The following is a 24,290-nucleotide window of genomic DNA, read 5'->3' as shown; positions in this document are numbered from 1 at the left end:
TGCCCGCATTCATCGGTCCTCCTGACAGCGCGCCGCGCTGCAGTTCACCCCTGCGGCCGACAGGTGGCGGTGACGAGTAGACTTTGGAAGAGAAAAAAAAGCTAAACTTTAAGTGAAAAAACAGAAGAGGAGAAGAAAAGGAAAGCAGCTCGCGGCGGCTAACCGGCGCAGGGTGAACTTTAGCCAGCAGCTAGCTCACAACTTTACGAACTAACTGCGTTCAGCCGCAGCTTCCTTTCAGCCCGGTTCAGTCAGAGGAAACGAGGCCGCGAACAGCTGACTGACTTCCACTTGTTTCAAGCCGGTAAGTCACGTTTTTTTTTTTTTTTACACAATTCTCAGCAGCAGCAACTGCTGGAAGTTTGATTGTTGCTTCCGGTTGTTGGTCGCGTCCGTGGAAAATGGGCAGAAGCCGGCGAGCTTTCATAAACCGCGGGTGCCGAGTAAGTGCGTAACGGCGGTCCGACGCATCGATGCGGGGATGTGTGTTCGGTTGTGGCGCATTTCTCCCCCATGAGCCCGGGGGGGGGGCGGAGGGGTTCTGGGGTCTTTACTACCGAGCCTCCAACCGGTTCATTCATTGTGTCTCACGAGGGGCAGGCGGAGGGATCTGTTAACGGATCGATCGACTAATCTTTGCTGTTTGGTCAATTCATCTGTCAAGGAATTTCGATTTGACCTGAATTGTGATAATCTGGCGGAAGGCACATTTTACTGATTGCAGCGATTTAAAAAAAAATGAAAACACTAAGAACCCCCTCAGTCATTTAGCCGAGAAGCTTAAAAGGAGATTACCAAAGAAACAAACTATATGCAGTCTATACATTGGAAAGTTTGTTTTAGGGAATATTGGATCCCTGCTTTCATCCAACCACTCATTCATGAAGTGCACGTAGCATCTTATGTTCCCATTGTCACCTTCCATATTTGCACATCAGTCCCTTCTCTTCATCTCTGTTCATTCCCTTCTCATCGGTCTATATTCCGTTTTTTTGTCGCTGCAGCTTCTTTGTACCGTTTTGTACTTTTGTCCCATCGTCTCCTGCTTCAGGGTTCTGCTGTGGGACGGAAACGTCCCGGTTCATCTACCTGTTGCAGCACAGAAAGCTGTTTACCTGGCCATGGGTTTTCCTCGGTAGCCCAGAGGCAGGAGAGTAAAGTCACGATGAATTTATGCAACTTTAAGAGTCCATGAATCATCTTACACAGGTCTCTGGTATGGTAGGACATCTTTGCATTTAATAATTAACCGTTTTGTTTTATGATCCAGTCTTGAAGCCGCTTCAGATAACAACTTACATAACAACAAAGGCCCAAATCACAGGCGTCATTATGATATATATTTTTTTGTCCCAGTCGTCAGATTCCGGATTTGACCGGTGCCCTTTTCCATCTTATCTGGGGTGTTTCTCATAAATGAACGGGGGGGGGGGGGATAATGCTGCTGCCCCTCTGGTCATAAACACAACGGTCTCAAAGGTTAAAAGCCTTTATTGGCGCCGCGTTGCTGGTCAGCGGCTCCGCGGTGACGATGGAGGTGACTCATCCGGCCTGCAGGTGACAGCTGGGGATGTTTTTAATCAGCTTCCTAATTTCTTCCTGGGGGGGTTGAAGGCTTTTATTTTATTTTCGGTGGTTTCACATGACACTTGAGTCTGGTTTCTTTTTCTGTCTTCCGCGTGCCTTCCTTCTCTGTTGTGTCCTCTGTGAACGGGTCATTACGTTGGCAACCAGGAAAAATGTACATGATCAAGATAAATATTCAGGTATCCTATCAATCCTAAATAAGAGTACCACTGCTGAAGGAGCCCTTTGAAAGCATTTAAGGCCTTTCAACTTGAAAATGTGGAGTTGGAGGAGAAAAGTAAAATGTTGCTTATAAATGGACAATATTACTGGAAAGATATTCTAAAGGCGTACAAAACCGAACCGTTGTTGTGTTGAGTCACGGGTCTTAATCTCTGGCTGGAATTACATGTTGCAGGATTTGGTCAAACACGCCGCGTGATTCTGGTCATCGAGCGAAACGTCCGCTCCTCCTTCCGGAAGGTTAGAGGTCGTGTCCTTGGCCTAAAAAAAGGCTGAGTGAACTGGCTTTATCTCCTGTTGGTGTTTCCCCTGAGCTGGGGATAGTGAGACGGGCCTCCACTTTGTTGGGGAGGGGGAGTTATCTTTGCCCCCCCCCCACCTCTCCCCCTGTCCTCGAGGGACACTGTTATTTCGGGTCACTGAGGGGGCAAGCAGACTTTAAATAAGTTCTGGCACGTCACTTAGACTTTATTATGTTTCTGGATTTTAGTGCATTGTACTTTTTCACAAACAGATTTGTGTGATTTTGTATTTACTTGCAGCACAATAAATATTAGAACTGTGTTACATTAAAGCAGCAGCAGCAGTAGGAGGTTTTAAACTTAACCAAGTTATTCTTCGTCAGAGCACAGTGACAACAAACAGCAGCCGTCTTTGTTCCTCTTCCCACAATGCCGCTGGGTGAAGCATTTCAAGTGGATCCGATACGGTGCACGCTCTTCAGAATAGCCAAAGCCGTTCATGTGCTGCACAGAAGACTCTGAGGGACGTTTCCTCTGCACCACTTTCTGATTTTTAAATTGAGCCGTTCAAAACTTTATTGCCTCATTTTGTATCCATAGCATCTTGTTCCATAGAAGTTGTTCCAGCAGTAATAGGAGCCACCTCCAGTGTACAGGACACACAATAGACAGTCTGGCTCGTACTCCGGCTACAACAACAACCAGCAGCAGGTGTACGTGGAGTCGGTGCTGCTTTTGAAATGTTTTGTTCCTGAATTTATTTCAGGCAAACGTTTGGGCAGAAGAGGACACTTTCACTCTTACCTCTTACTTAAAAATGAAAGTTGTAAATTGAATAGCCTCTGAGGTTACATATAGATCCTAAATAGCTGGTAGAGATAAAATGAGTTATTTGTACTCATTTTTGAAAAACAGGCAAAGTATAAATTCTGAGTGAAATGTAATAACAACAATCCACTGTGTAACTGTCTCTGTTTGGGTAATTCATACGTGTGATCGATCACGTTATCGTTGTTCTTAAATGTTACTGATGCACTTCCTTGTTGGTTTGAGTAAGTTGTTGGATAAATTATTGCCCATTCTCCTTTCTATTGTAAGAGAAGATTGATTTTTAAAAAAAAAAAAAGAAGAAAAAACATCTTTTCGAGGATTTTCAAGCATCCTCTCCTTTATTTAAAAACAGAAATTCAGAGCTTATCTTATGTGATTGTCTATTAATATCTGTAGAACGCTTTTTCACCGTGGACAAATGAGTTAATTGCCATCATGTGCACGTGTTTGATCAGTCAACCCACCAGAAATTCTTTCCGGCCTGAATTGTGATTGATGTCGTAATATTTCACCGCGTTCCAGGTAACCGTGTTGCAATAAGCCAGTCAGGCTCCTCATGAGTCAATATAGCTTTTTCTCTTTTGTGTGCCCCCACATGCCACTCAACTTTTGAAGTTTTTCCACTTGAAATATTTTTATTAATTTCTTTTTTTTTTTTTTAATTGTCTTGTTCCTAGGCCAAGAGACATGTTGACGGCTGAAGTTCCCGCGTGAAGAAGCGTCTCCAGACTTGGCCATGTCTCCTCTGTCCTGACACAGAAAACATTCACGATCTAGAACACACCCCCCCCCGCCCCCCCGCCACCCCCACATACACAGGGGCACGTAGCTGTTTTCACAAACCACAGCAGACTCTTCATCAACAGGTGCAACACGGGGGGACTCGGGTTTCCTCCTGCTCAGCGGGGCGGGTGGGCGGCCATGTTTGGCGGGGGTTTGTGATGTCCGAGCCCTGCGCAGGGCCAGCCGAAAGAGAACAAATAGAGGCGGGCCGACGGCGACGTTCTCCGGGTTCGTGGTTGGCTGTGGGGATGACGAGCGGGACGCGGCCCGAATGGAGGCAGGCATGAAGAGCGAGATGTTCCGAGAAGAAGACATGGAGGACTGTTACGATGAGTCGGTAGGTGACGGGCGTCCATTCAGATGTGTCTCCTTTTGTTTGCTCAGACGTTGTTTAGGCTTACTTCTCACCAACTGGCCATGCATTGCCTTCACAGGGACCTAATAATGGAACGGTGAGTCATTGGAAAGAGGAAGCCAAAGCTTTGGTCATTTTTGGGCGTTTTCCATGGGCCTGGGCATTTTAAGGAGGAGGGTTTTATTTGGAGTGGAAAAGGAAACGTGGACAAGAATATACAAAGGCCGGCGTGAGAACCACGTTGTAGCTTTAAAGCCTCTGGCAGCTGCAAAATGACTTCATGAGAGCTGCGATCGCTGCTCACTGTGATCTCTGAGTGGAAGCAATCGTTCTGTCATCCAGTTAACGGGCAGACGTTCAAACCTCTCCATTAAGTATTTAATGGGACATTTTCATGAGGATGTTTGATGATGATTAGTATTTGTAAAGGTCATTAAGTAGCAGAATCTTAATCAAACCCAAACAATTGTCTTAAATCCATTACCAATAGCCAATAGGTTTGTGCCAGTTACGTCAATTTCATTCATTCATCCCCAATGTCACAGTCGTTTTTAGGTTTAGTTGTCGCAGGTCACATGACACCTCAGAACCTAGAGGGATTCTATTTTTTTCCTTCCCTCTCCTCTACTTGTTGAAAAGTCACCCCGAGTGGTTTCATGGCGTCTGAGCTCTTCTCCTCCGTCCTCCTCCGTCAGCCGCCAGAGCGTCAGATCATGGTGGGCATCTGTGCCATGATGAAGAAGTCCAAATCCAAGCCCATGACGGAGATCCTGGAGCGCCTCTGTAAGTTTGACTACATCGACATGGTGATCTTCCCCGAGGAGGTGATCCTGGAGGAGCCCGTGGAGAAGTGGCCCCTCTGCGACTGCCTCATCTCCTTCCACTCCAAAGGTAAGAGAATCACACACATTTCAACCCACTTATGATCCTCTAAACTCACACTTTCTTGCTGCAGTTTGCTTGATGCTTTTTATCTCAATTTCACATAGAAAAATGACACATTAGTTATTGTGCGATTTTGTATTTTAGTTTATCACAGGCCAGGTTTTTTTATTTTACATTTTATTTTTAAAGGCGTGTTTGGGATTGTCTGCCGGCCGCTGAGAACATCGTTATTATTAGAGAGGAGAAACCTTAATGATTCCTGCAGACCTGGAATGTTTCTGAACATTGTAGAGCGTATTTAGAAACAGCCGATGAAGGTCCAACACGTTGAAAGTACTCATTATTATCTTCAAATCGTGATTTTTTTTTTTTACCACCATGTAAAAAAAAAAAAATATCTTTGTTCAGGTTTCCCGCTGGACAAAGCTGTGGAGTACGCCAAGCTCCGCAACCCGCTGCTCATCAACGACCTCAACATGCAGTATTTCATCCAGGACAGGTGCAGTTTAAAGAGGGGCACACACACACAGACACACACAGACACACACTGGGAACATAACAAGCACTGTGCCGGTGTTCCTCCTGTTTACTGTTAACACTGCTAACATACCTTTTTGTTTTAATCTCACCCAGAAAACTCTGTGTTTGCCTTTTTTCACACTCTGCTCCGCGGTTCTTTATCACTGTATCTGCATTGTTTAATTTTTCATTTTTAAGGCGATTTTAAACCATGGTAGAAAGTAAAGAAAAAGTATCTGTAGTATGTTCTCCAAAACATCCAAAGCAAGCTGCCTGCACCAGAATACTGTCTCTCACCACCATCCGAGCGGTTTCCCAACAAGAGCTTGAATGGCAGTTAAATGAAGTAATTCTCGCTGTGGTTAGCGGATAAGCTGAAAATAAGTCAGACTTAACTGATGCACACAACCTCATAGAAACGCTTTCTGTCTGTCTTCACTTACGCTGATCATCACACGGTAGGAATGAAAATGACATAATTACTATTTTGAAATACCGTATTGCTGTTTTACTGCCCAACCCACATAGGCAACCACACAAACTCCCTGTGGCTTCCCTGTGTTTCTGTCTCTAATCAGGAGGGAGGTGTACCGGATCCTGCAGGAGGAGGGCATTGACTTGCCTCGTTACGCCGTGTTGAACCGAGACCCCGACAAGCCTGAAGGTAACTGCTCCTCATTCCTCGTGGAGAAAATGGATATTGAATGGATTTGCATACTGTAAATTGATTAAATGTATCTGATCGTACATTCATGTTTTTTTTCTCTTGTTTGTAGCCTCCGTTTTTCCTTCTTGACCTTGTTGTTTTAGTGTGTGTTTAACGGCCTACTGGTGTGCAGAGTGCAACCTGGTGGAGGCGGAGGACCACGTGGAGGTGAACGGGGAGGTGTTCCCCAAACCCTTTGTGGAGAAACCCGTATGCGCGGAGGACCACAACGTCTACATCTACTACCCGACGTCCGCGGGGGGGGGCAGCCAGCGGCTCTTCAGAAAGGTGATTGGCGGACGCTCCATAAACTCAGGCACCAATGGACGGTTTTGTTGTGACGATATGACGGCTCGCTTTCTTTAACCCCCCCTGGCTAATCGGTGCAGGTGCAGTCAAACTGTAGAGTGAAGTATCAATGACACAAATATATTTTACATCTACTGTCCCCTCCCCTCTGCCGCGTTGCTGTAGATAGGGAGCCGCAGCAGTGTGTACTCCCCAGAAACCAATGTACGAAAAACTGGATCCTACATCTACGAGGAGTTTATGCCCACGGACGGGACTGACGTGAAGGTACCGTGCGCGCTCACTGCTGCATGCAGCCACCATGTGAAAACCCTGAGCCTCCTTAAGAGACTTTCTATGTGTGTGTGTGTAAATCTTAGGTGTACACGGTGGGTCCGGACTACGCCCACGCGGAAGCCCGGAAATCTCCCGCCTTGGATGGAAAGGTGGAGAGGGACAGCGAGGGGAAGGAGATCCGTTACCCCGTCATGCTGACCGCCATGGAGAAACTGGTGGCCCGCAAGGTCTGCCTGGCCTTCAAGGTAACCTTTGGTGGCCACTAGAGGAGGGCCTCCAGGCCTCCTGGTTTGTTTTACTGTCGCGTTTTTGCAAATGTTTTGTTGTCAGCTCAGATTTCGCTGCGTTTTTTTTTTTTTTAGCAAACGGTGTGCGGGTTCGACCTGCTCCGAGCCAACGGACACTCCTACGTCTGCGACGTCAACGGCTTCAGCTTCGTCAAGAACTCCATGAAGTACTACGACGACTGCGCCAAGGTCCTGGGGTACGGCACATGACCGGGCGCTCTAAATCCCATCGTTGTGTTCTTTTAGTTTGGCCTTTTGTGATTCTAGCCTTGTCTGACACGTGCAGAATTTGTATGTCGTAACTTCAATGTAAACGTCTCCTTGGAGCTGTCATGTCGTAATTCATTCAAAGGACTCGTTGTCAGCTTCACAGCTCAGTTTATTTCTGATTTATCACCTCTCCTTCACGGAGGAAAGTAACTAGGAGCAACGGCTCTTGCATCCCACCGATAGAAGGATGCATGCAGCTTGTCTTCGATGTCGTCACGGCAACCGGAAGAGGGGGGAGAGTTTACATGCGTTGATCATCTGAAGCGCTTTTATCAAAATACTTTGAATCATTAAAATCAAAGTGATGAGTGAATTTTCTTGTCTCTGCCCCACCAAGGAACATGGTGATGAGGGAATTGGCCCCCCAGTTCCACATCCCCTGGTCCATCCCCTTGGAAGCCGAAGACATCCCCATCGTCCCGACGACCTCAGGAACCATGTACGTGCCTTTGTCTTCAAAACCTGACGCGCTTCAGCCTATTGCATCAATTCTGTGCAATTTATAAAAAATAAAAACGTTCCACTTACTTGGTAGTATTCAGTGGCTTCTCACCCACAGTGAGCCTTTTTGTGAGCAGTGTGTTTCAGGCTTGGATAAAGTTGAAATAAGGCGTTTTCCTGTCGTTTCTCCCACATTCAGGATGGAGCTTCGCTGCGTCATCGCCATCATCCGCCATGGAGATCGCACACCAAAGCAAAAGATGAAAATGGAGGTCCGGCATCCTTTGTAAGTCTCTTGGCTTTAGCCTTAAGATGCACAACCCCCCCCACCCTGTTGCCACCCGGAAAGAATTGGGCCTTAACAAATAAAGTTCTTCTTTTTAGCCAAAATTAAATAATAAGTAGCTACTGTCATCGAACTACAAATATTAAAGTCCTCACAAGCTGGGGTCTTTTGTTTATCTTTTTTTACTCATTTCTGCCCTGCTGTAAGAAGATGTCTCTCTTTACTTATTTTCAGGGATGAATCAACCTGTGAAAACGTTCCACTTGAGAGATGTCGCCCTCATTTAATGGATTCCTACTTCTTAATCTTTGTCTTACACAGATTCTTTGAGTTGTTTGAAAAGTACGGAGGCTACAAGTCAGGAAAGCTGAAGCTGAAGAAGCCGAAACAGCTTCAAGTGAGTCCTCCTTTTTCCCCAAAGTCCCTCTTAATTTTTGGTATTATGACGCTTATCTTAAGTAAGATGGAAGGTCTCAGAGGACACAGGAACGTTGGCGTTTATATTCCCTCATACTTGTTATAAAGCGTTATTGTTTTGCTGTCTAATCGTCTTTTAAAGCCGTCAGTCGATACTCAGTCGGGGCTTTGCAGAAAGGAGCCGGTTCTTGAATAACTGTCTCTCTTGTCGGCAGGAAGTGCTGGATATCGCCCGCCTGCTGCTGGCTGAGCTCGGCCAGCACAACGACTGCGAGATCGAGGAGAAGAAATCCAAACTGGAGCAACTCAAGACCGTCCTGGAGATGTGAGTGACGCCTCGCATCGTTGACCCAAATGAACAGAAGGACGACGGCATTCAGTCGCCATCATACGCCCCCCCGTCGCCGCCATCTCTCATTAGCAGTCACCCCCCCCCCTCCCGCTCGGGGTTCAGCCATCTTTTCCACCTCTCACAAACAGACACGTGTTGACCTTGATCCTCTTCCTCCCTCTTGAGTCTCTAACTCTTTGCTTCCTCTTCCCTCCTCTCTCTCTCTCTCTCTCTCTTGCTGCTACCCACCCGTCCCTCCTCTCTCTCTTTCTCTCTATTTCCAAAAGGGAATCCAGCTTGAATGTCACTCAGTACGCACCCTGTTCCTCCTTACTTTTAAGGATGAGGCTTCCCAAACCCTCCTTTTAACTTAGTCATTTAGGCCCCGCGTGCAAAATATTAGGGATACCTGTCCTCACATGCACAGACGTGTAGATGAACGGGTGTAAAGCGGGAAGAAGGTAGTTTAGACAGAACAAATTCTTTATTTTAAAGGTATTCCTAATGTTTTGTGTCCTGACTGTCATTTCCATTAATGTCCATTCATTCATAGATTCATAAATTAACACTAGACACACAGTCAATGATTTCACTGTGGTTCTCTTTGTGTTTGTGTGTAAATCAGTGTGTGCTGTGCTGCTTTGTGTGCATGAAAAGGCAGGACATGCACGTCTTCTTGAATTAACACTAAATGAAGCAGTAATCCACAAAGATGTTTTGTTGGTCACACACCTGTCAGCAGTGATTGAACCCCCATAATACGATGCGTTAATCCTCTGAATCCACAACCTGTCAAAGGGTTTTCATTGAGATCAGATTTTCCATTTTGGTCCTTCAAAGAGATCCACGAAATGATCAGAAAGACAAAAACACACAATATTCTGAGATCAGAAGTCATACAAAGAAACAGCGGACAACACACTTCTATTTTATGAACATGAATAAATACTTTACACGTTACTGTAGTCTTTGTACTGTTAATTCTTTTACCGAAAACTCTGAATATCTCAGAACATCCAATAACCTTCTTGCAATATAACCCTTCCTGGTCCTAAATCGATCCAAAGTATCTGCTGAGTGACAGAAAACATTTGCTAACACTTGTTCTTGGTTGTGCGGATGATCGGTGTGTCAGATTTGAAAAGGTTTTTGCCCTCGTTCCATCTTCTTTTGTTGGAATCAAACATGTGATGTTTAAATAGTTCTTTGAGATGGGATAAAAACCTTTTTTGTGTGTTTCTTTGTGTGCCGTCCGTCTGTATTTGTGCATATCAAAACGTGTGTGCGTGTGCTTTGTGTGTGTGCTTTGTGTGTGTGTGTGTGTGCGTCTTGCCAGGTACGGCCACTTCTCAGGTATCAACAGGAAGGTCCAGCTGACCTACCTGCGTAACGGCCAGCCCAAAGCCTCCAGCGAAGAAGAAGGTACAGAAACACAGAATTAGTACTTATGGTACACTGTGTGCTAGAGATCACGTGTAAACTGGTCATAGGAATCTGATTACTAACCGATGTTATGTTTTTTTAAGATTTAAGAGGCATCTGATGCATTATGTAATCAGTGACTGTAGGAGAAATATGCAAAGTGAGAATAAACTGAAATGTGTCTTTTTGTAAGTTTTCTCTCGCCGGGGTCTGAAGAAGCAAAAACAGCCCACGAGGGAACGACGTGTTCTCCAGAGCCGTCTGACTCGCATTGCGTGGTTGTGTTGTGCGTGTGAGCTGCTGCGTGTGTGTGAATAACGCGGCTGCGTTTCAGACTGTAAGAAGGACGGCCCGTCCCTGCTGCTCGTGCTGAAGTGGGGCGGCGAGCTGACGCCTGCGGGCCGGGTTCAGGCCGAGGAGCTGGGCAGGGCCTTCCGCTGCATGTACCCCGGAGGTCAAGGTACACAAAAAAAAAAACATTTAGCAAAGGTCATTTCTTTATTACCGGGGTCAAGGCGGCAAATGATAAATCCCCGCCATGCCGTCCCTCCCACGCACGCTCATAAAAGTCTATTTACGGCGCGTGAGCTCGGCTCACTGTATGAAATGTCAACGCTGCATAGCTGACACACACCGCATGTCGGAGATCAAAGTCGACGGGTTATTTTTGACCTGGTAGGCCAGAGTCCATATTTTGGATTCCAATAGTATTAAACAACAAATAAACCAACGTAATACTTTTACTCCTTTGCTCCTTAATGCCTCTTTAACGTTAAATGCAAAGTGGCATCAAGGTCCTTCTTCCTCCACTTCTCTTAACTCTTCTCTTCTCGCCCTTCTGCGTGTAAACTACCAGCCGGTAACCGCCACTCCCTCGGCTGCGAGTCCCCGGTGGACTTCGGTAAGAGAGCGGTTGCCCTTCCGGGGGGCTTAGCGGGTCCCCGCCTTGTGACGCCCCCGCCCACTAACGTGCTCGGACCCCCTCGTGTTTTTTTTTGTTTTTTTCTCCTCGTCCCGTTTGTGCCGCGTTGAGAATGCTGTGCGTTTCTGTGTGAATCCGCTGATCATCTCCCAATAATCCCACTGTTTCTCCATGGGTCCGCTGAGTGTTTTCTGTAAGGTGGATAAGCTCAGCCTTAAGTGTGTAATATCCCTAAAGCATAATGCATGAAAGATCAGTGTGGTTTAACAAAACATTAACATATATTTTGCTAGTGTTTGAACCTCTTCTCCGGAGGAGCTGTGCTCCAGTAATTATCCAATTTCCCTTCATTTTTATCTTATTTATTTCATTTATTTATCCACAAGATGACCAGAAAACCTCTTCTTGTATTTATTCCAGAATTCCACAATCTGTTTAATAATAAATATACCAACAATCATTTTATGAATTAAATATTCCTTTTGAACCACAGCTTTTAGGTTTAAATTTAAATAAAAATGCAAAAAGAATTATGAAAATGAACATGCTCTCTCACACACACACACACACACATGTGTACGTTCTTCCAGGCGACTATGCCGGCTTTCCAGGCTGCGGCCTCCTGCGCCTGCACAGCACTTACCGCCACGACCTGAAGATCTACGCCTCGGACGAGGGCAGGGTGCAGATGACCGCGGCTGCTTTCGCCAAGGTAACTATACCGTTTTATAAGGGCTGGTGAGATGGACTTATTTATGTTAATACCTCAAAGGTTTTACACTTTGACAAAGCTGCAGATCCATTTTTGTGTTGACGATTCTCTGATTCAGCTTGACTGCCCCTCAAAGACGTCACGTTTACTCTTCTTCTGCACCGCGTGTGTTTCTCTCATCGTGCAAACGCAATAATTCTCAAGCCTCTGCTTTCCCTGCAGGGTCTGCTGGCCCTGGAAGGGGAGTTGACTCCGATCCTGGTTCAGATGGTCAAAAGCGCCAACATGAACGGGCTGCTGGACAGCGACAGCGACTCGCTGACCGACTGCCAGCAGAAGGTCAAAGCCAGGCTGCACGAAATCATGCAGAAGGGCCAGGAGTTTACAGAGGAGGACTACCGCAAGGTGCGTGGCAACGGAACAATCAGGGGGGCCTGGTGCCACGTCTGCCAGAAAGCAAACAGTTGGACGTGCTGCTGCATTCTGCTGCACGGGTTCAATTTCAAAGAATTGTGAAACATTGCTACATGTGTCTATTGTCCATAACTGCACGTGCACTTTGTGGAAACCACTGAACCCAGAATGGGAATGGCGGATGCTAACAATAATACTTGAACATGTCTATTGAAGCCAAAGGTTACCTTCCTGACTATATTCGTTGATATGCTCCATCCTTCTGTTTCCATCGCGCCGTAGTTGGCACCGACTGACAGCCCGTCGCTGGTGAACTCGATGAAGGTCATACAGGACCCAGTCCAAACCTGCGACAAGGTGTACGCCCTGATCCAGAGTCTCAATTCACAGATCCGCAAGAGGCTGGAGAACCCCAAGTCTGCAGGTAGCCTCAACGTGTCCTACGTAGATGCTTGACTATAACAAATCTCACTTTTATTAAGTCTACAGACTTGATCCGAAAAGGTTGAAAGAGACGATGTGACATTTTAACGGCTTCCTCCCCGCGCCGCGGTCCCTCAGACCTGCAGCTGTACCACAGCGAGACGCTGGAGCTGATGCTGCAGCGCTGGTCCAAGCTGGAGAGAGACTTCCGCATGAAGAACGGCCGCTACGACATCAGCAAGATCCCGGACATCTACGACTGCGTCAAATACGACTCGCAGCACAACGCCTCGGTGGGACTGCAGGACACGCTGGAGCTGTTCCGCCTGTCCCGCGCCCTGGCCGACATCGTCATTCCGCAGGTAGAACCCCCCTTGGTCTGGATAGCGTGCTTCGGCTGTGCACACGTTGAGATAATTCAGTAACATAGGTTCCATTTGAAGGCCTCCACGTCATCGTTTTGTGACCCCGTGCTCATCCTGCTGGATGTAGTCCCGCCTCCTCTTGACTCTCGCGTAATCCTCACCAGGAGTATGGCATCAGCAAAGCGGAGAAACTGGACATCGCTCAGGCCTACTGCGTTCCTCTGATGAAGAAAATCCAGCTGGACCTGCAGAGGACCCACGAGGACGAGGCCGTCAACAAGCTGCACCCGCTGTGAGCCGCACACAGAGACACAAGGAGGCGGTTTCTCGGTGTTTCGCGGTGCCCGTGCTGACTGATTTGTGTCCCTTCTGCCCCCCGGTGCTCAGGTATTCCCGCGGCGTGATGTCTCCCGGGCGCCACGTCCGCACTCGTCTCTACTTCACCAGCGAGAGCCACGTCCACTCCCTGCTCAGCGTCTTCCGCTACGGAGGGCTGCTGGATGTACGTCTGACTTTTATCACATTTGAGTTTCTTCAAAGCAAACATAGTGGGATTATTTGTACTGACAACAATGAGCTGTGCTTCATGTATTCGGATCCTATAGCAGCTCATGGTATTGATACAGCTTTATTACCCTAATGATCATTGTAAAGGTTTTGGACTTTGTACTTCTGCGTACGAGGTGGTGAGATGATTCCTTTCAGCACGTTATCAGATGTGGTCTTTGATGTGTCTTTTGTTCTGTTTGTGTACCAGGAAGAGAAGGACCAGCAGTGGAAGCAGGCCATGGACTACCTGAGTGCTGTGACGGAGCTCAACTACATGACTCAGATAGTCATCATGCTGTACGAGGACAACAACAAGGTCCGATAACTTTTCCTCCCCAGTTTGGATTATTCTTGCCCGCAGTTTCATTCATCATCTTTCTCTACGCCTTTAACGTCTGTGTGTGGTGAGCAGGACCCTTCCTCGGAGGAGCGCTTCCACGTGGAGCTCCACTTCAGTCCGGGGGTCAAAGGGTGCGACGACGAGGAGAACGTTCCTCTCGGGTTTGGCTTCCGGCCGGCGTCCTCAGAGGTGCATTTTGTTTAGTTGACAAATCTACATAAAAAGAGCCAAACGTATCTTTGGTTGATGTTGTTGTTGCATCATCTAAGACTGCAGAACATCTGGAATCAGATGACGGATTTAGCTTTAGTTTGACACTTTTTAGTAACTTGATATTCTTGAATATCTTTATTGAAGAATAAAGGGTGAAATACCAATCGTCACATCTTAGCTTTTTTTTATTTTTCTTTCTCCCTTTCCATCCGACCAATCAGAACCAAGACAAAAAGCCCAACCAGGGCAGTCTGGAGGACCTCTCCCAGGACCAGCGGGACGAGGCACTTCCCCTTTCCGAGCCAATCAACATCCAGCGACGGTCTCCCATGATCCGCAACCGGAAGACGGGTTCCATGGAGGTACCGGGCCCCGTAGTGTGGGATTCTCTGCCGATAACGACACAACCAGACCGGCGCTTTTCCTTTTTTTGTGTTCTGCATCAGAAGTGTTGTGGTTCAGTTTGAGGGAACGAGAGACGTCGGGTCCCTAAATGTTGCCTCTCCGTGTTTAACCCCCCCCCCCCTGGTCTGGCCCCACTCAGGTCCTCTCTGAGACCTCTCCCACCCAGGCCTCCAAAGGCAGCACGTCCCACCGACTCCTCCCCTCCAGCTCGCGCCAGTCTCCCGAGATCAAACCAACCAGTGGCCTAGGTGGGCTCCTCATTTCCGGTGTGTGTGCTTTCTATACTTGTGTGGGGGAGGGGGGGGGGTAAAAGATATATATATAGAGAGAGAGAGAGAGTTTTATGCCAAGAGTCTGACCTCACAACACATTTAATCTCCAGCTGTCATCACTGATTCTCCTCATCACCGGCCCTGACTGACTCCACCTATCGCCCTCCCTCCTACCATCTCTCTCCTGTTATTTTTTTTCGTTCTGTTTTTTTTTCTCACTCTTTTTTCATCCCCCCTCCCTCACTCCTTCTCTCATCCCCCCCTCTTTTCCTCGGTCACACGCTTCCATGCCAGCTTAACTCTTAGCAGCAGCCCAACGGGATGGGACTCCCGGGCCATGTAGGCGAGAGGTCTGCAGGGAGAGGTACCGATAGCTCGCTGCGTCCTGTAGGTGACCGAGAACATTCTGAAGGTATCTTCTCTCTGAGGACAGGAAACAACCCGAGCTACTGATCGTTAAATTAATGTATTATCTCTCTGATGTTTCACATTTAGAATTTTATTTTTGACATAATTGCATATTTATATACTGACTGAACAAGTGAAAGCAATGCATTCAATAAAATAAATATCAGTTTATTCAATTTATTCAATTTTCTGCAGTTGTTTGATGGAAAATAATTAACCTGAACAGTGGACTCACAAATCAAGCTTTTTAAAACTAAACATGTGCCATGTTGAACTCCTGTTTTATTGAGCACTTCAAAAAATGTAAACCTACAAATGAACTAATCATTCATTTTCCGGCCAGTAATAAAATAATTTGATTGCAAAAAAAAAGGCCATTTGGGAATTAATATCTCAATATAAGAAGGTACATGGTTATACGTGTTGATGTCATGTGTCTCCTTACCTATTTTTCCCCAGCTGTAAGACACGCCACGTTCTCTGCAATCAAACTGCGTTCTTACTTTAATTAAATGAACTTTTGGCCAGTTCTTCTTCAACCTGATTATGATGCATACGGTTAATAAAGTCAAAATGCCTTCAATATTCCACCTGCTGTTTCTGAGGTCTTTGTAAGGTCCCCTCTGGGTCTCACCTCTCCCCCAATGACCGAGCCCATCGTCATCTTACTGCTGACGCGCTGACACTCGCACAAGCACAGCAAAATCCTTCTAAATCTGGACGTGTGGATAAAACCGCGGCTGAGAGAACAGCGAGCGGAGTCGCTTTGTGCAAAACTGTGTTGCACTTAACTGGTAATTTCCAACCCGTGAGTGTCGCACACGGCTTTTGTTATTCGGTGCAGCTTATCTCCTGTGCTTGCTCGGCTGTGACCCTAAAAGACTGAATTAAACTGGATGGATAAGTGGTGGAGAGAAAAGAAGCCTGTTAAAAGACGACTTCCAAAAGAAATACGCCGCTGCAGCACACGAGTTGAATCGCACCAGTCAAAATGCCTCAATCCTCCCGTCACTCAGTGCTTTATTATCGCAGGTCTGAATGCAGCCGACTCGTGGAGTGTGTGCGCCCCCCCCCCCCCCCCCCCCCCGTTCATCAGCAGCACTTTGCACAGACGAGAGCAGCAGGTGTCTGCTCGACCTTCTGGTCAAAACAAATAATCCCGTTTCCACTCTGCTTTCTGTGTACAAAACGCACATCGCTCTGAATTCCCTTCTGCTCTCTTGACCAGCTTGAGACACACACACACACACACACACACACACTGTGGTCACTGTAGTGGAAACCTTGTAGTTTGTTAGGTTTATGTCATTATGAGGAACAAAAAGCCACTTTGTGATTATCCACAATCTTTTTTTCTGTTTTCCTTTATCGAATCTGAAGTTAAGGATGTAAATGACCCGTAGTTTAGTTTCAGGGTTTTCCCACAGGTTTAAATTCTTAATGTCGACGTGTTAACACCGACCCTCCCCCCCACCCCCCCTCCCCCAAAGCATCGGTGTGTTCTGAATAATAGCATGGTGTGTATTCTCCAGTACTCACCCTGCACACCCCCCTCCTTCCTCCTCCCTCCTCCTCCTCCTCACACAGGGTCGCTCTGCTCTGGCCTCTTCAGTGCCTCCGCCCTCGGGGTGTCCTGTAGCGCCCCCAACCTGCGGGACTACGTCCGCACGCACCACCACCACCACCTCCGAAAACCACCCCTGTCCCCCGGCAGTCTGCCGATTGGCATGTTCGGTACGTTCACACGCCGCCCGTCCTCCACGCGGCGCCTCCTTCCATCTTTGCCTTTTTTTTTTTTTTTTTTTGGAAGGTCTCCAAACTCTCTTTTGGTCTTCGTTCTCATTTTTCGCTTTATCCGAAACGCTTACATTTTTGCCCCCCGCTCATCAGTTTCTTATATTATTTATTTATTTTCTCGTTCATCATCAAAGCTGCTTCCCCTTTTTTGCTTCCTTTCCCAAAAACAAAACCCCATTTCAATCTGTTGCATCACACGTCCTGCAGCGTGCATGATGATGATGATGATGATGATGAGGAGGCACTGATTTCGAGGGCAGAGGGATCGTCTGGTGCAGAAAATGCCGAGCATGCAACCCGACACGGGGCCGCGTGACGAGCCGCAGCTATGCGTGCTCTGATCAGCGCGTCCTCTCGCCGCCTGCTCGGGTTTGAATGTTGAAATGTTCACTCTCTCTCTCCGTGCACGTCGCTCTGCAGTGCGTGTCACATGCTCTCGCTGGGAATTTCATTTCATAATCTGCAGCTTTTGTGTCCGTGAGCTGGGACTTTTTTTTTTTTTTTTTTCATTGATGGCATTTTACAGTAATCCTTGCGTTAAGAAACACTGCTACTTGGAACAGATATATACCCAGCAGCCAATAATCACCTTTTAAATCCACCAATCACGTGCTCCCTCCTCAGCCCTTTGCACCAGTCTCATGGTCGTAATGGTGAGTGCAAGCAGGCAGTTTTTTATCCGTTCAGTTTATCCACCAGGTGTCACTCTGACTGCAAGGAGGGGCGCTCTCACCACTCTTACATCATGCTTTGCAGGGGGGGGGGGGACACAGCATATTCTTACTTTTAGGGGAGATGTTCATCATGTTTCTAATGGGCCATTTCACATGGAGTTAAAATGCAATGTGAATATAAAAGTGGATGTTTGTTACATCATCATTTATAGCATTGCTCTTATCCCCATTTAAGGTTACAGCAGTTTTTTCGGAAACAGCCAGGCTAGACATTTGTCCCCCCCCCCCCCGCGTACAGCCTTTATGCTAAGCTAACGCGCTGCCGTCTGCACCCTACAGTCACGAAAGCGAGTTTGTTATCGAACTGTCTGCAGGAAAGCAAAGTAGAACTAGGTAAGGAGAGGAAGCACAAGGAGGTCGAATGACCTTCAGATCGGCAGCCTCTCCGCCGTCCTCCTCTTTCTGCTTCTTCAGAGACGACCCACGTTCTCACGCACGCCGCCCGACGGCAGAGCGATATATCGATGAATCGACGGGCTCTCCCCCTCGCCTCCTGTCTCCCCCTCTCTCATGTAAACCCCTGGTAGAGAGGCAGACACTGGTACCAGCAGCCCCAGTAACACCAGTTACCTTTCTTATCTCCTCAGAGCTGTTCTCTCTGCCGCCAGTAAAGAGATTTTCTGTGTCGTTTGCCAGGCATCCGACCAATGGTATGTCTGCTTTTATTCAAGTTTATTTTCGACAGTTTTTCTGTTATCTTGCATGACCCTCTTTTTAATTTTTTTTTTTTTTGTGGGAAAACATTTCCTGTGTTTTCTAATTTTTTGGGGGGTTTGACGTTTGGCTGCGTTAATTACATTAAACGTCTCTTAAGATTTGAAAAACCAATTTAAATTTGAAAGAGTTTCTGTTTCACTCACGCACCCCCCTCGGTGTTTTGTTGTTTTCGGCCCTCACCTCTAACCCCACCTGCTCTGCACCCCTTTCCTTCGCCTCTCCGATCCTGCCGCTCAACAGGATGGATGTGTGAAGAATAAACGTCCCGCCTCAGACGTACTTCCACATGTGGATAATCTGTGCACACATCGTAACAACCTGCACCTCTTTTTTTTTTTTGTTCATTTCAAATCATTTATTCTGTTAATTTTCTTTAGCTTGGTCGATTTAATAATGATGAAGGAAATGTACCTCTGAGGGCATCAGTGATTGGTGTCGTCAGAAATGTTTCCACTCGGTGATGTCGCGATGCACCGACTCTGGAGTCTGCAGCAAGGTGAGGAGTTGAATCAGGAGACATGTTTCGCCATTGCACTCAGTTCTTTGCAGTTTCATCTATTTTTATGGATCAAGTTGCTGCTTCTCGACCAGCAACTCCTGCCTGGAGAATTTCTGATTTAGAATTATTGATTTAAATAATAAATGAATCTGTCAAGCACACATAACTCTTTGCTATTAGCTTCTTCATTATTGCATATGGTTGTAAAAGGACGTGTGTTGGACCCTCGGGGGCTTTGGCTCCAGGTGCACATCTGTGGTTTGTGAGGTTAGGAGGGAACATGACTTAGATTGGAGGCCTAAGGAGACCTTGAACCCAGACTGTTAGTGGACGTTTGTGCAGCTGATATCCCGACCTGTGAGGAAGGAATATGTAGAATGTCTGATGTTATTCATTTAAACCAGTTCTTGGCTTGGTAAGTTCTACTGTTGTCCCCGCTGATGCGAAATAGAAGCAATTTAATATCACCAGAAGCTGCATCTTCGCAGGGATTCTATTTAACTGTCTGGTACATCAAGTCACTGAATATTGGACAGGAGGATAAATGTAGCCAGCCGTAACTTATGAACATGCAATACACGTCTTTATCCACCGAACACCTCCTCCTGAGGCTTCGTAGCATCACTTTGAGCTGAGCAAGCGTTCTTTCCCTGGATTAACGAACCAAGCGGCTTCGGCCAACGTCCACCGAGGGGACCGTTGGGTGATTGATGAAAGGATGCCGGCGTCTCTGCTGCATCGGGCTTTTCTTTGTGTTGCGGTGAACTGGCCAAAGCAGCTCCACAAAGAAATGAAATCTGGAGATGCGAAAGGTAGAGAAAAGACAGATTTCTGGTGTCATGTTCTGCACATAAATGGACACATGGGACACATTAAGAGCTAAGAACTTGAATGTGAGAATTATCATTGGCGGAAAAGTCTCCTGTGCTGCCCCCCCAACCCACAAGGCCTCGATTGTTTCCCGTCCCTTAAGCTGACTGCAGTTCAGTCGTTCATGTCGGACCCGGGGGCGATTCTGAGGACCTGTGGTCGTATGACACTGTTCAGACCGGCATGCTCTCATCAACGGATGTGCTGCTTCAGCGTCCTTCAGCGTCCTTCCCCTCTGTCTTTGTCTTTGTGGCGGAGGTCAAGGATGCCGGTTGGTGCTTGTTGTGCGGTCTGGATTGCTGGAAATCTAACTTCAGGAAGATGAAGCCGGAGGTTCGCTGAGCTAAAGAAACCACCGACGTTTGGGCGCTGTCATTTTCCTGAAGCCTTTACTCACTAAACGAAGCGCCTTTGTCTCCAAATGCTGCTGATTGTTTAACAGAGTTTGTCTTTTCGATCCCACATCAAAGAATGTGGGATCTTCTGGAGGCTGAAGTTGAAATTAACATTCAAACATAATTTAAGTTTGTGCACACGCGTGTTCTAACGCGCCATTAAAAGCAGCACTAAACAAACTGCGTGTGGCTCGTTAACAAACACCAACGGGCGGCGAGAGGACCGAGCAGCATCCGCAGAGATCCCCCCCCGCCCCCCCGTCGGATGGAGAAGTGGTACGACCCGCTGTGTCTCTGTGTCCGCAGGCTTCGAGGGCTGCTCCATGGTGCCCTCCATCTACCCGCTGGAGACGCTGCACAACTCGCTCTCCCTGAAGCAGGTGGACGAGTTCCTCAGCAAGGTGTGCGAGAGCAGCAGCGAGGCCCACGCCAAGACCATGAAAGGTGGGTCTGCTGCTGGGCGGGGGGGGGGGGGTCGCTTTGAGCTCAGTCACATGATCACAATCCAGCTGATTGACGGTTTAATACCTAATTTCCCTCCGTCTAGGTGACTGAACGATGGCGGCGTAGAGTCGCCCTGAGTCAGCTGACATCAAGTAATCGTGTGTGTGTGGTGTGTTTTTTTTTCCTTCAGCGCTCTCCGGCCTGTTTGACTCTCAGAGCCAGACGTCTCTCTACAGTCCTCAGCAGCCGCTGTCCTCCTCCGGCTCGGAAACGTCCCTGCGCCCGCCGAGCCAGCCTCTGTGGCGTGAGTGTGTTTTTAATGCGGTCACGCAGGCCCACTTTCATCTCCTCTGCTCTGGTAGACGTCTGCACTCAAACCACTCCTCCTTCTGTTCTTATTGACCTCTCAGGGTTCCCGTGTTTTCTGCACCATCCTTAAATGTAATTTCCAGTTTGTCCGAGTAGGCGCTTGATCTGAAATGGGTAGAATGTACCAAGTTCCTGTTATTTAATATGCACATTCTTATGGCTGTAATTTAGTAAACGAGCCGTGGAACTGTCAGGCGAGCTGTAAACGAGGCAGGAGGTGCATGCAGGACCGCCACGTGCCATGTGCCGAGTCACAGAGGCTGTTTTTCATCATCACTTCACTCAGGATTAATACTTCCGTAATGGATTGATTGAGTTCGTTCAGAAATGTATGGATTTCATGTTTTTAGGGACCTGTTAGTGCTTTTAAGTGCTTTTAACTAAATCCCCTTCTCATTTTTTTTTTTTAAGATGGCAGTGTCCCCTCCAGCGTCCCCTCCAGTGCCGTATCCAGCGCGGGGCCCTCCTCCCCCATCACAGAGAGCTCCGGCATGAACTTGAGCTTCAGTGAGTAGACCATCTGTCCAAAAACAAAAACAAACAAAAAAACATGGACTTCTGGGGTTTTAAGACGCGACCGGAGGGCCTCGGTGCATCTGCCTCTCCCTTCTCCTTCTTCTTCTTCCTCACATTCACACACACACAAAGCAGTACAAAGACACTGGAGGAGATGGAGATTCTGGGGTAAAGTGTTAAAAAGAAAAAGGCGTGTCATCACTCGGCTGGACCCTCAAACGTCTCATCGCCTCAAACCCTCACTCGACATGTTTTTTTTTCTTTTTTTTCTTACAAATATTTGCCAAATATCTCAGACACCAGCTGCTCAACGCGGTCGCCGCATACGGCTGAAAAGAGTCGACCGTTCTTCATCTGCATCTGAAACATAAATGTTGTCGCGATGTAGCCGGCCAATCACAGCCCGCCCTGAAGCTCAACCAGCTGTTCTTCGTTCAAGAGCAATTCAGAATCATGTGATCATGTTTGACTCGCTGCAGGCTGAAAGTTCAAGCTTCCTTTTTGGAGCTTTAGTTGGAGGAAGTTGAGAGGAGAAGATCGACCGTCCGTCAAATATGAAGCGAGAGGCAGCAGCAGGTTAGCTTAGCACAAAGACTGCAAACAAAGGGAAACACGTAGCCTGGCTTTGTCAACAACAACAAATAATATTACTAGATATCAAATGTTAACTATTGAGCTTTGATGGTGTTAAAAGTAGATTTTAAGCCAGGATGGAGTTTTCTCCGTTTTCTTTATGCTAAGCTAACTAGCAACTAGACATTACAATTTAAAGAACTTCATTGTGATGTGAATACAAATAATTAACTCAACAGTTTTCTGTGGGGGGGAAAGTTTGAAGAGACTTTAGACAAGAGAATTACTGGGCAGGTAAAAAAAAAAAAGAACCAAATGACCAAATCGAAATGCTGCCGCTCAGTCAATAAGGGGCGTCGCCCAGGTGAACCCAATGGTTTTGAACAAAGAAGCTGACGCAGCACAACTTGCTCCTGAAATATGCAAAGACGAGAATCATGCAATCATCGGGGGTCGCTCCCCACGCTTTGCGTTCAATGTACACATCTGTAAACCAGATGTTTAGCCCCCCGTGCAACCAAAATAATAAAATCTCTATTTTTTAAATGCAGGTGTTTGTATCGTGTAAAACTCGAGCCAGCTTCAGCAAACTGTAGTTTTATTTTTTTCAACTGTCATCTGCTGTGGAATTGAAATGTGTCTGTAAATGTGCATTTTAAATTCATTTTAGGGGGCTGTATTTTTAGTTACGTTTAAATTCGAGGGTGTTGACAAATCAAAGATATTTTGATTAAATCTTTGCTGTAGTTTCATGTTTGAGTTAAAGGAGAAAACCACTTAAGTAAATGATGATTGTACATAATGGAAACTACTGAGTGCGTCAATGATTCTCAGGTGGACACATGGTGAAATACACATTTCCTTTATCAAAATCTCACTGAACTTGGGACCGTTTCACTTCAATTACTTTTTAAATCAATTAAATAAATTGCAGAATTTACTTTGAAGACCAAATAAACAGTTAAACTGCCATGAAAAGACGCCCTCGTATTACAGTAAAGCTCTGTGATTGTGGCATTACATTCATACAGTGGCACCAAAGCGCTCATTTCAATCTGCTTACAATAGAAATGAAAGTGACGCCCAAAACCTGGAAATATCTCTTGTGGAACAATGAGTTCTAGTTTTAAACCTCAAAAGGAGTAAATACTTTCGGTTGCTTGATTTAGGTCATTTCAGTTGTGTATTAATGTCAGTATTCAATGTGCAGTTTAATGTCAACCAAAGGGGGGGGAACAAAGTGGAGGTTTAATGTGTAAAATAAAAATATTTCTGTCATTCTCTTGAGATTCATTTTTGTGTGTGTGTGTGTGTGTGTGTGTGTGTGTGTGTGTGTGTGTGTCTCAAGTTCTTAGTCACTTCTCCTTTCCTGTCATCTCCTTGTCCTTCACTGTTCCTCTCCTTGTTTCCTTTCCTTATCCTCTTTTTCCTTCTGAGCTTCTCTCTCTCTCTCTCTCTCTCTGTGTGTGCCACTCGCCAAACGGCTTTTAAGAATAGTGATGACTCACACCTCCTATTGCTCCAATGCGTTGCCATGGTGACACCCCCAGATGTAAATGAGTCCTCCTGAGCGAAGCCGGGTGGCGGCGGGAGGGAGACAAAAAGACCGCAGACTCACCGGAGGCCAGAAGATGATGTCATTCGGAATGTTTGTTCTCTTTTATTTCCTGCGTTCTCACACACACACACACACACTTAAACACACAAATGATCATTTCCCACGTCTCGTGTGAGGTCACACACACACAAACACACACACACACAAACACACACACACACACAAACACACACTATCTCACGCTTCCCTCATTCACGGTGTTCACTACCATTGTTTACCTCATAACAAGTTGTACTCCAGAAATATGTAAATATTTCACCAGAAAGTGACACTAAGTGGGCTTGAAGGTTTTCTCTCCTGAGGAGATTATGAAGAAGCAGAAGTAATGGCGTTGGTTTGAGCATTTTATCTGTACAGATGTGCTCGGCTCCCCTCCAGTTTTTGTCTATTGAGGGACGATGGTTAAGAGGTGGAAAAAAAGATCTTCAAACCTAGGTTCACGTAACACGTCCGACTGTTATTTTCCACTGCAGGACGTCACCGTGCCCCCCTCCCCCCCCCCGCCGCTCTTACCCAGATGATTAAACCGTAAAGCTGGATGTGGGTTCTAAGAAGTGGGAGGACGG

At 46.7% G+C, this 24,290-nt stretch overlaps 1 protein-coding gene across 7 annotated transcripts; it reads left to right on the top strand.

Annotated features, from left to right (window-relative positions):
* ppip5k1b (diphosphoinositol pentakisphosphate kinase 1b) lies at window positions 1–23,342 on the top strand. Of its 7 annotated transcripts, none has more exons than XM_037451658.2 (31): window positions 1–304; window positions 3,560–4,002; window positions 4,716–4,911; window positions 5,314–5,404; window positions 6,003–6,088; window positions 6,264–6,418; window positions 6,605–6,706; window positions 6,799–6,960; window positions 7,078–7,199; window positions 7,610–7,711; window positions 7,913–7,999; window positions 8,321–8,396; window positions 8,632–8,741; window positions 9,035–9,058; window positions 10,084–10,169; window positions 10,504–10,629; window positions 11,682–11,803; window positions 12,026–12,208; window positions 12,500–12,641; window positions 12,779–13,002; window positions 13,170–13,297; window positions 13,393–13,507; window positions 13,763–13,870; window positions 13,967–14,083; window positions 14,329–14,469; window positions 14,652–14,760; window positions 16,780–16,926; window positions 18,311–18,373; window positions 20,511–20,648; window positions 20,839–20,952; window positions 21,429–23,342. In XM_037451658.2, the coding sequence occupies exons 2-31, from the start codon at window positions 3,937–3,939 to the stop codon at window positions 21,530–21,532; spliced, it is 3,546 nt and encodes a 1,181-aa protein (XP_037307555.2). In that variant the 5' UTR covers window positions 1–304; window positions 3,560–3,936; the 3' UTR covers window positions 21,533–23,342. The 7 variants fall into 7 exon arrangements, with proteins under 7 accessions (XP_037307555.2, XP_062418907.1, XP_062418909.1 ...); XM_062562923.1 differs by having other exon boundaries at window positions 14,652–14,778; XM_062562925.1 differs by lacking the exon at window positions 9,035–9,058 and having other exon boundaries at window positions 2–304.
* Window positions 23,343–24,290: the final 948 nt, after the last annotated feature.

Source organism: Pungitius pungitius, chromosome 6 (genome assembly GCF_949316345.1).
Source record: "Pungitius pungitius chromosome 6, fPunPun2.1, whole genome shotgun sequence".
Lineage (NCBI taxonomy): Eukaryota > Metazoa > Chordata > Actinopteri > Perciformes > Gasterosteidae > Pungitius > Pungitius pungitius.
The sequence above is the reverse complement of the archived record's forward strand: the minus strand, read 5'-3'. Positions and strand labels throughout refer to the sequence as shown.